Source organism: Ostrinia nubilalis, chromosome 7 (assembly GCF_963855985.1).
Source record: "Ostrinia nubilalis chromosome 7, ilOstNubi1.1, whole genome shotgun sequence".
Taxonomy (NCBI): domain Eukaryota; kingdom Metazoa; phylum Arthropoda; class Insecta; order Lepidoptera; family Crambidae; genus Ostrinia; species Ostrinia nubilalis.
The window spans coordinates 16,953,461-16,963,716 of NC_087094.1; the positions used below are offsets into that span (position 1 = coordinate 16,953,461).

At 37.5% G+C, this 10,256-nt stretch overlaps 1 protein-coding gene across 1 annotated transcript; it reads left to right on the plus strand.

The window, feature by feature from the left end:
* The first annotated feature begins 271 nt into the window (after window positions 1-271).
* Window positions 272-2,765, plus strand: LOC135073515 (uncharacterized). The gene is made up of 2 exons (XM_063967699.1): window positions 272-422; window positions 1,455-2,765. The coding sequence occupies exons 1-2, from the start codon at window positions 387-389 to the stop codon at window positions 2,763-2,765; spliced, it is 1,347 nt and encodes a 448-aa protein (XP_063823769.1). The 5' UTR covers window positions 272-386.
* Window positions 2,766-10,256: the final 7,491 nt, after the last annotated feature.

Below are 10,256 nucleotides of genomic sequence, written 5' to 3' on the forward strand. Positions count from 1 at the left end.
AAATTGGGGATGAACTTTTTTATACGCAATATCTCCGCCGATTATGAACCAATTTGAACGATTATTTTTTTGTTGAATAGGTATTATCAAAAGGGTGGTTTCATGCAAATTTGAAGAAAATATTTCACCCCCAAGGGTAGAACTTTTTTTTAATTTTTAGTTTTTTTTGTGTTCACGCATTTGAAGTCGGTTTTTTTTAAAGTTAATTATGGTGTACAGATGTTCTATTTCACGAAGTCCGTTTGGCTATGAATGTTGTAAGGCGTGTGCATGCACGCTATCTTAGTGTGCGTAACCTCGGGAGAGCTTCAGTCACGATCGCGGCGCCGTCCGGGTCACTAGTGCTTTTGAGTCCGCGTCAAAATTTTTCGGAGAGTAACGTCAGCATGGCAAGTAAACGGAGAAGAGTTGTCCACAGTGAGGTAACATTTTTTTAAACTTTTTACAATAACATCCACACTATAGTCTTTTTCACCTAAGATGATTCGTATGACGTTTCGAGTTTGAAAGTTATAGATATGTCAGATAACTAAACCATAGAGATTTATCTACCGATTTTTTTCTAAGAGTTAGTAAAACCTACTTTTAGAGAAATATTTTGTATAGGTGCTATTTAACAAAAAATATGTTTTTTTTAATTACAATTATTTGTAATTAAAAAAAACATATTTTTTGTAACAATTTTTTATTCATAATATATTATTCAAATTCCATGGACTTCGTGTTCAAAAAAATGATTCCCAAAAAGTACCTACTGGTTCTATTTCTTTAAATTAAAAACTATTAATTTATTTTTACTGCGTTTATTAAAGTCAACAATCGAAAAATATAGTTGATTTTTGTGATGTTTTTAATAACTAACCCCCTTTCTAATAAAACTTACACGCTCGTTGATCAGTGTTTTAAAGTGACGTTTAGTATAGAAATGTCATTTTAAAACAGTGATCAACAACTGTGTAACTTTTTATTAGTAAGGGGGTAAGTATTCACTGCTATCAATTAATGAACCGCGGAAATAATCGATTTTGCTATACAACAAATACCCCAGCACTAAATCTATTCCGTTTCACACAGTGCGTACATTAAATAAAAAATATTTTTACATCGTATTTAATTAAAATATAATCAATAGACTCAGATTTTACTATATATTTCAAGACAAGTAGTTATTTCTTTATTATTATACATATTGCTAATAAAATACAAATATATTTTCAAAAATATTCTGCATGTAAGTAGTATGCGTAATATGGATAACCTTGAAGTGTCTTAAGGATCATCTTATGTGAAAAATACTATAATAAATACTCTTTATGACCGCGGCGGAGCGCGGCGCAGTGTGATAACTGCCAAAGGGTCGTCTATTGTTATTTCTTTTTTTGTGTGCAATAAAGATTTTATCTATAAATAATATTACAAAATGAGTTACTTATTTCCATTTGGTTTTGTTTTAGGGTCGAAGCATGATAGCTAGCGTTTATCACTTTCTACGTGAAGAGTATGAATTTACGAAATCAGTTATGGAACCTAACTGTGATTTGTCTCATTTACGAGATATTACACGGCGTGCAGCTGAGGCTACAGGTGTTTCTATGAAAACTGTTCAACGGATATTAAAAGAAGAGAAGGGACTGCCATCCTCTTTATCAAAATTCACTTCTCCTATGAAGAAAAGAAGAAAGCGGGATAATAAGATAGAAATAGATAATTTAACAGCCGATGTTGTTCGCAGTACTATCCAAAATTTCCATGTCATTCATAAAGAAATTCCAACGTTGGCTAAGATAAGAACGGTATTAAATGAAAAAATTAACTTTGAAGGTTGTATAGAAACTGTTCGTCAGTTGTTACTGAAGTTAGGGTACAAGTGGCGTAAAACAGAGAATAACCGTAAAGTTTTGACGGAGCGTCATGATATACAAATGTGGTGTTTAAAGTTTTTGAAGAAAATGGCAGAATATCGCAGTCAAGGTCGGCCAATTGTGTATACCGATGAAAGTTATGTCCTTTCGACACACGTGCGAAACAACACCTGGGCACAACAAAAAGAGAGCACGCCATTCTTAAAAAAAATTTCCACGGGCACTCGCTTTATATTAGTGCACGCGGGAACAAAGGATGGGTTTATTGAAAATGCTGCATTGATTTACAAGGCCAACTCAACAGCTGGCGATTATCATTCTAACATGAGCTATGATAATTATGTTAAATGGCTAAACGAAAAACTTTTACCCAATTTAGCTCCAGGCTCTGTCATTGTCTTAGACAATGCTTCATATCACAATACACGGTCTGAAAAACTTCCGACATCGGCTACAAAGAAAGAAGATATGAAGCAATGGCTCAGGGATAAGGGTATACCATTTGAGCAATCTCTCCTTAAATTGGAATTGTACGACATTATAAAAAAATACAAAGCTGAACACATAGCGTACAAAATTGATGATTTTATTAAGAGCAAGGGTTTTGAGGTCATACGCCTTCCCCCCTATCACCCAGAATTAAATGCAATTGAAAACATTTGGGGGATTGTAAAAAATTATATCGCATCAAAGAATATCGAGCAAAACATGACAAACACTGAAAGACTGATCAACGAAAGCTTGTATCGAGTAAGCAGCGAAACATGGCAAAAAACGTGTGCTCATGTCGAAAAAATTGAAAAAGAATACTTAAAATACGTCGACCTGGATTTTGAGTTCATAATTAATTTGCAGGACGATTCCGACGACAGCGAATCGGAACTTGAATCCGATAGTGATTAAGTGCTGTTTTTTTGTGTCTATTCTGTAATAAATAAAAATACTTATTTACCTACAACTGTTGTGTTTCTATTCAATGCAACCTATCATTCAGTTATCGATGTTATCATAATCAGTATCAAACAGTTTAGATCTTTATACTCACTCTAAAATTACTACTTATGTACATCAAATTGGCGTAGTATGTATTTGAATTTGAATTGTAATATCTAAAAAATTTTAAACAAACTTAAATTAAAAATATTCAGTGTGTCAGATTTCTTTGCTAACGCTTCCTACGTTTACTTACACACACACGCGCGCTTATCAGTACACGTCACTACTACAACCAGAGCCAAACGGACTTCGTGAAATAGAATATCTGTACCAAAGGATGATGGGCACTTTTCTATGGAATCTGGGCGTAAAACCAACAGAAATGTAACTACTATTATTTGTTAGGACTTAGTATCAGAAATATATTTTCATATAATTAACTACCTAAAACTTCCGGGTTTGCCTGGAAATTTACATAATGTACGAGTATAATAGTCATAGGTGTTTTATTGCGCAACCAAAAAATATAATCAATTAATATACCTACATTGATACATTAAGTTATTTATCAATTATTATGTCCAACAGTTAAGAAGTGGGGTCAACAAATTGTATAAAATAAGTCCATGTTCTACATTACGTGCGTAGGACCACACCTACTCGTAGGTACCATTTAGAGAAATGAAATGAACACAGTCATGTTTCAATGGGATTTCTACCAGTTAAGCTTTAGTGTTGTCGCATAATCGATCACGAATCGATTATCGATATTGCCAAATAACGATTTATCGATTAACAATTCGATTAATCGATTTTATTGATTACCATCAATACTATCATTTGATTATTAATTCAATTCCTTATTTTCAGCAATATAATCGATTATTTCAATCGAATAATCGATTATGATTTATTCGGTATATATACTTACTAAATCGATAGAATCGATAGTAAGATATGATACAATACTCTCAATATGATCGATAAAAGCAATCTAATTGACCTAATACTATTTTTATTACTCTAATGTGATGTGAAATACTATAGAAACTTTGCATATTCAACGACCTCTATCTCCGTATCCCCGCGTATTTCAGGATTGTTGTCATACTATGAAATGAAGTACTAGTATTAAGCTTTAATTTAGTATACTTTTTGTTTCTGTTGGTTTAACGCCCAATATGCCCATCATCCTTTAACTCGATTTTCATGATTTGACACGTGTAAAAGTACTAACAAAGGAAAATATAAAGCAGCCTGAGGAACTTAAGTTTATACTGCCAGTGACAGTTTCCGTGTTGACCAAAATCCCAACTCTGTCGAGTAAAGAGTTGTACAGAAAGGAGATGACCCAAACGCACTTTACCCTAAGTACAGTGAGCAATAAAAATATAGATTTCAATGTATTTAGTATGATAAATTAAATAGAAATTGTAGAGCAATGAATATTATTGCGAATTGCGATTGCGATTAAAAGTAATTTGATTAGAGGTCTACGGTATTTAAGTAGAACAGACATTACATAAATTACAAACAATAAGTTAATAAAGAAAGGAATATGAAATTTGTATAATGTGCCAAGAAGGAAGCTGCTTAGTATTAATCGGGTCTGTTGGCAAAGAAGATATGGTCAATTTAGGAGGTAATTATGAATGTATTATATCTTATAGTGTGCCTAAATATTTATTAAGATTAAAGTGTATCGTAAAATCCAAATTAAGTGTATTTCCGCGGCAGAGTGTACGCGTCCGAAGCCGTCGGCAATAAAAACGTCCCGTGAAGTTGTCCCTCGAACCGATCGCACAATAAACGTCCGTCCGCCGGGCGTGGGCGGGATGGACGGACGAGGGGTCCTGTTTTGTGCCGGGGCTAAATAACTAAAGGCACCTGTGTTTAACAGGTGGCAGATAGAACAAAACAACATGTAAATAAGTGCTAGCCGGGTAAAGACACGATGATAAATTATTCTCAGAATGTTTATTGTTAAAAGGTACAACTGAAAACCTCTAAAATTTGGGTATTTTCCTTTTAAATATGCAGGGTTAAGTCACTGAACTCTGTTACGAGCCGAATACGAGAAATTGAGTAACTAATGTGTATTTTAAAACGATTTCCTTGCGAATCAAACTCAAAATCTTCGAGCTAAACTTCGCCATAGAGGTTTTGATACAATTCTTTTGAATTCTACGCATAAGAATTACAGTTTTCAAGAAGCAAGAAAAACTAAAATAAGATTTCATTTGTGAAATGGAGACATTTTATTATTTGTAAAATCACTTAAGCACCGAGGCTTCAGCTCCAGTGGCGGGCTTAATGGCCTGTCCGTCACCGCCCAGCCCCAGGCCCGGACAGCCGGACAGCCCTTCCGGACGAAGGGCCCTACAGCGGGGTCAACGACTCCTGTCAGCCCCTGGACGCGTTTAAGTATTACATGCGTAATGAATTGTATTATAAACATTTTATTTTGAACGAAATTGAATTTTAATTACAAGTTGAATTTAAAATATTTTCTCTTTGAAGTAAGATAATTTTTAATACAAGACATGTTTGACATAGGTACGTTAATACGAACTTAAATAGCCAGTTCTTCTTTAGCTTTACGGATATTGGATTTTCAGTCCATAGAATTATGTGTGACGGCTATCACGATGAAGTCTGGTAGAGCCGTGACAGAGGTTTGAAGTGATTAAGTTAAAGATAAATCCCACACGATAAAAGAATATCTCGTTACGCACCTAAGATGCCGAATATATTAAAATTTTCCTTCAAAAGGGCAATCTCGTACCTTCCAGAAACTAGGTAAATTGCTTTAAAAGCTTCTGAATAAGAATCATTACGGCAAACCCGATCGAAGCGCAAACTTCTTTAACTCTGTACAGCGGCGTATTTACATGCATTACGCATGCAGATTAGTTGCAAACTTGCACAAGTCAAAGAAAAACTTCCCGGGGGCATCCTAAAGTAATTTTAAAGTTCCACGACAAATTTTAATGAACAACTACATCTAGTTTCTCGGTGAAACTCACTGAGGCTTATCTGGTTAACAATTTTCAATTGGATTCGTCGGATCTGTTTTATATTTTGTTCCCTCTTCAGTCCTAGTTTTGCATTTGTCTGAAATATATTTGTAGTAGACGCAGTTTAGGGAATTTTCTTAGGCTTTGTAAAGGAGAGGCGGGTCTTAAAATGTAAAATGCAATACAACCACTAATATAATATAGTCCGAACACTTTGGTTATGAGGAACAAAATGTTGTGTAAATTAAACAAATAATTCTGTAGTGAGCTAGAATTAGTTTGGTTATAGATAACACTTAGTTCGGTGGTCACTTTTGTTGTGTAAGCAGTAACCAAACATTTTTTTCAGTGTGTTTTGTTGGTGTGTTTGTGGTCATCATGTGCAAATTATTATGCATACATTTTATATGAGTTAATTTCTAGTCAAAAACAGTGAACTTTAGAATGGTAGGTGTAGAGCATTTCCATTAATAAAAGTTTGAAAAATACTGATTTGATTTTACTTATCGTCTCAAGCTATCAAACTTGATTGAATAACCAAAAAAGGCGTTAGAATCAGCAATTAAACTGAATGATCTCTTCAATACGTATTTAAATTATTCCGTTTCCTTCAGACAACAACCTTAATTCCTAATTTCCTAGAAGATCTCCCACTTCTGCAATAAGCTCCCTACTGACACAGTGCTGGTCTCGAGCGTGTCCCGTATGAAACAATTTTGACGGGCTTAACGAGGCGTTATCGTTTAATTTACGCGGGAATAATTAATGGCGCGAGCACGTGAGCTGCGTGATTGGACGATTACGCCGTGACGCTGCAACGGGACGGGGTTACGGCTGGCTTCCACTGACGCTGTGCGAGGTGGTACTTGTATAAGGTGGAACAAATCTTTTTGAAAGTGGTTGCCATTTTGATGATTTTCTTTCTCTATAACTCTAGAATCTAGAGCAAGTAGCAACTGTCTAGCTAGACGGTTTCCCGGTTTCCCAATTGGAATAATTTCGATGGCAATCAATGGGGTGCTGCTTCAGACAGCGGTTAGATTTCACATCAGAAAGCGTAAATGTTTAATAATTAACGTGTCTTGTTTAGTTTTTTTTTGTAGTTTTTATTTGTCATTTTTAAAGAAATTATACTTAAACTAAGTCTTGTAAAGGGTTATTAAATTAATTTACTATTAAACAAACAGCGATACATTCTTTAAGGATAACCTTGCATTATAACGCTTTAGGTAAGGTAAATTCAAGTGAACGATGGGTCTTAACCACGTCTTAACTGTGTGACAGTACGCGGAAACCGAATTGTAATAAGTATGGAGTATCATAATCAGCGCTGCGGCAAGTTGTCGGGATGTTGACTAGGAGCTCAGCTCATTACTCATTGAGCTGGCGAGAACATACAAGCGACGTGTTAGTAATTAATAGTTATTAATGAACACCTTGAGAGGCTCTACTGAGGCCATCGAGCATTGTGCCTAGATCTTCCAAGGTTTCAGCCATGACTACGATATCGTCCGTGAATCGAAGGTGGGTGATGTACTCACCGTTGATATTTATGCCAAATCCGCTCCAGTCCAAGAGCTTGAAGACATCTTCCAGGGCGGTGGTAAACAGTTTTGGAGATATGACGTCTCCCTGTCTTACCCCTCGCTGCAACTGGATAGGTTTCGAGTCCCGATCCTGGAGGCGGACTGACATTGTGGCGTTTTTGTATAAACTTTTTACCACTTCGATATAACGATAGTCAATTTGGCACCTTTGGAGAGACTGTAGCACTGCCCAGGTCTCGACCGAATCGAAGGCTTTCTCATAATCCACAAACGCCAGGCAAAGTGGCTGATTATACTCCTCGGTCTTCTGTATAATCTGCCGCAGCGTATGTATGTGGTCTATGGTACCAAAGCCTTTTCGGAAACCGGCTTGTTCGGGAGGCTGGAAGTCGTCGAGCCTGCGAGCGAGACGATTCGTAATGACTCTCGAAAACAGCTTGTAGACATGGCTCAGAAGTGAGATGGGTCTATAATTCTTCAACAAGGTTTTGTCACCTTTTTTGAAGAAGAGTATCACCACACTTCTGTGCCATGTCGTAGGCGTTTTTCCTTCGAGGATGACGGAATTGAACAGCTTCTGAAGAGCCTTCAGTATCGGCGTTCCACCTGCCCTCAAAAGCTCAGCCGTGATTCCATCATCACCCGGTGCCTTGTTGTTCTTTAGCTGTTTGAGAGCCATTCTAATCTCGTACAGACTGACGTCCGGGATATCTTCGGTATAGTGTCGGATCAATCTAGCTCTTGGGTCTTCGGCTAGATTTGTGACAGGTGTGCGTACACTCGTGTATAATTGTCCGTAGAACTTCTCAACCTCTTCCAATATCTCCGGCCCCGACGAAATGGCTCTGCCATCCTCGGTTTTCAGCTTGGTCAGTTGGCTTTGGCCAACAGACAGATCTCTTGCGAACACTTTAGAGCCCTTGTTTCGCTCGATCGCCTCTTTAATACGTAGCTGGAAGACGCAGTGTGGGCAGGCCTCCTACTAGGTGGACTGACGATCTCGTAAAGGTCGCGGGAAGAGCCTGGATGCGGGCAGCGCAGGACCGTGCATTGTGGAAGGCCTTGGAGGAGGCCTTTGTCCAGCAGTGGACGTCATTTGGCTGAAACTAACGAACGAACGAATGAACACCTTAACCTTGACGTTGGTGATTAATGTCATTGTTCCACGGGACTTGCATAAAACAACATAGGAACATCGTGTGCTCATTATAGAGCTATGAGCACAGCCAGTTGTAAAGGCGACATAAAATCATCACCTGTAAGCCAACTGTTGTTGGCTACTGAACGTAAGCCCTCAAAGCGTACCAGAAACTCGATCTCCAGCATGTTATAGAGTTACTAGGTTTTGCCCGCGGTTTCACCCGCGTGAAATTAAGTTTGTCACAGATCGTCATAAATTATAGCCTATATTATGTAAGTATGTTATTCTGAGTTATAAACAATGATATTGCAAAGTTTCATCAAAATCTGTTCAGTAGTTTATGCGTGAAAGAGTAACAAACATGTTAACATCCAGACATCCATACAAACTTTCGCATTTATAATATTCGTAAGATGGTATTCTATATTTGTACGTTGTCTGAGACCTACTACTTTTGTTAAATCATACATTAATTGTCACAATACGTTGTAAATGATAGTAGTGAGTTACTTATAGGTATAAGATCTGTAAAACCTCCAATTAACAATAATATCCTTATTGCTCTTGTAATAAGTTGTGTATCTTGTCAAGCAAGGCTTGCCACTCGTCAAGCTCCGCGTGAACAATTAATAATGTGTAATCTCTTGTGACGCAGATCGCCGGCGTGATGCCGCGGACCGGCGGGTCCGGCGGGATAACCGGCGGCCAGGACATCAGTCATTTGGTGCAGTTTACAGGTACGTTTCGTTTCGTTTCAGCAAATGACGTCCACTGCTGGACTAAGGCCTCCCCCAAGGTTTTCCACAATGAACGGTCCTGCGCTGCCCGCATCCAGGCTCTTCCCGTGACCTTTACCAGATCGTCGGTCCACCTAGTAGGAGGCCTACCCATGCTACGTCTCCCAGCACGTGGTCGCCACTCGAGAACTTTTCTGCCCTTGACAGGTACGTACTGAGATTTTTTTTATTATCTTTCTTGTTGAAATCGAAAATTAGCAAAGTGCTACTCTGAAATAGAATACACGAATGAAGTAATGATATCGAATTGGCTGAAAAGTAATCTAAATAGACCCAGTTTCAAAGCGAATATATTCTTCTACACGGTCCCCTAAGATTAGATCTACTCAGTTTTGTATAGTACATAATGTAAGTACTAAACAAAGTCCCTAGACCTAAGGCCTGTATTAATAATTCTAACACTTCGCTCGGCATGGACCTTTGGCATTTACCTTCGAAGTCTAAATATTGTGCTCTTGAGAAACAATGGCAAACATCGTGTGTATTCAAAAGTACAGACAGATTTTACCTAAGCCTCCCTGATAAGTGTGCCTAATACCTAGCTTCGATGAAATTTAGCCAAGCAAGTCTAATTTAAACAATAGGTATGCTTAAGCTGCTGTTTCAAAGGACAGGCCTTTAGGGCTTTTGGTCCACGTTACTTTTATTTTTCCCAATAAACTAAATTGTTTTCCAATCAATAATTTAAATAAATCTCTCCAACCAGGTAAGGATGCGCGCTGTGATAAAATCTTATCGATGATTTATATGACAAATGTATGGGTTTATCGCGTGAAGCTTATCGTGGCGTGCATCCTAAGTCTACCTACTTACAGGTGACATAAATTATGTTCTTTGTCTAGCAAAATTAAAGTATGAAAAAAATTGAAGGAGACTCTACGCAGTTTCCCTGTGCTGGTCTTGAGCGGTTAAATATCGGGCTGATAAACAGTGCCTCGACGGGGATTGAGAGGGTA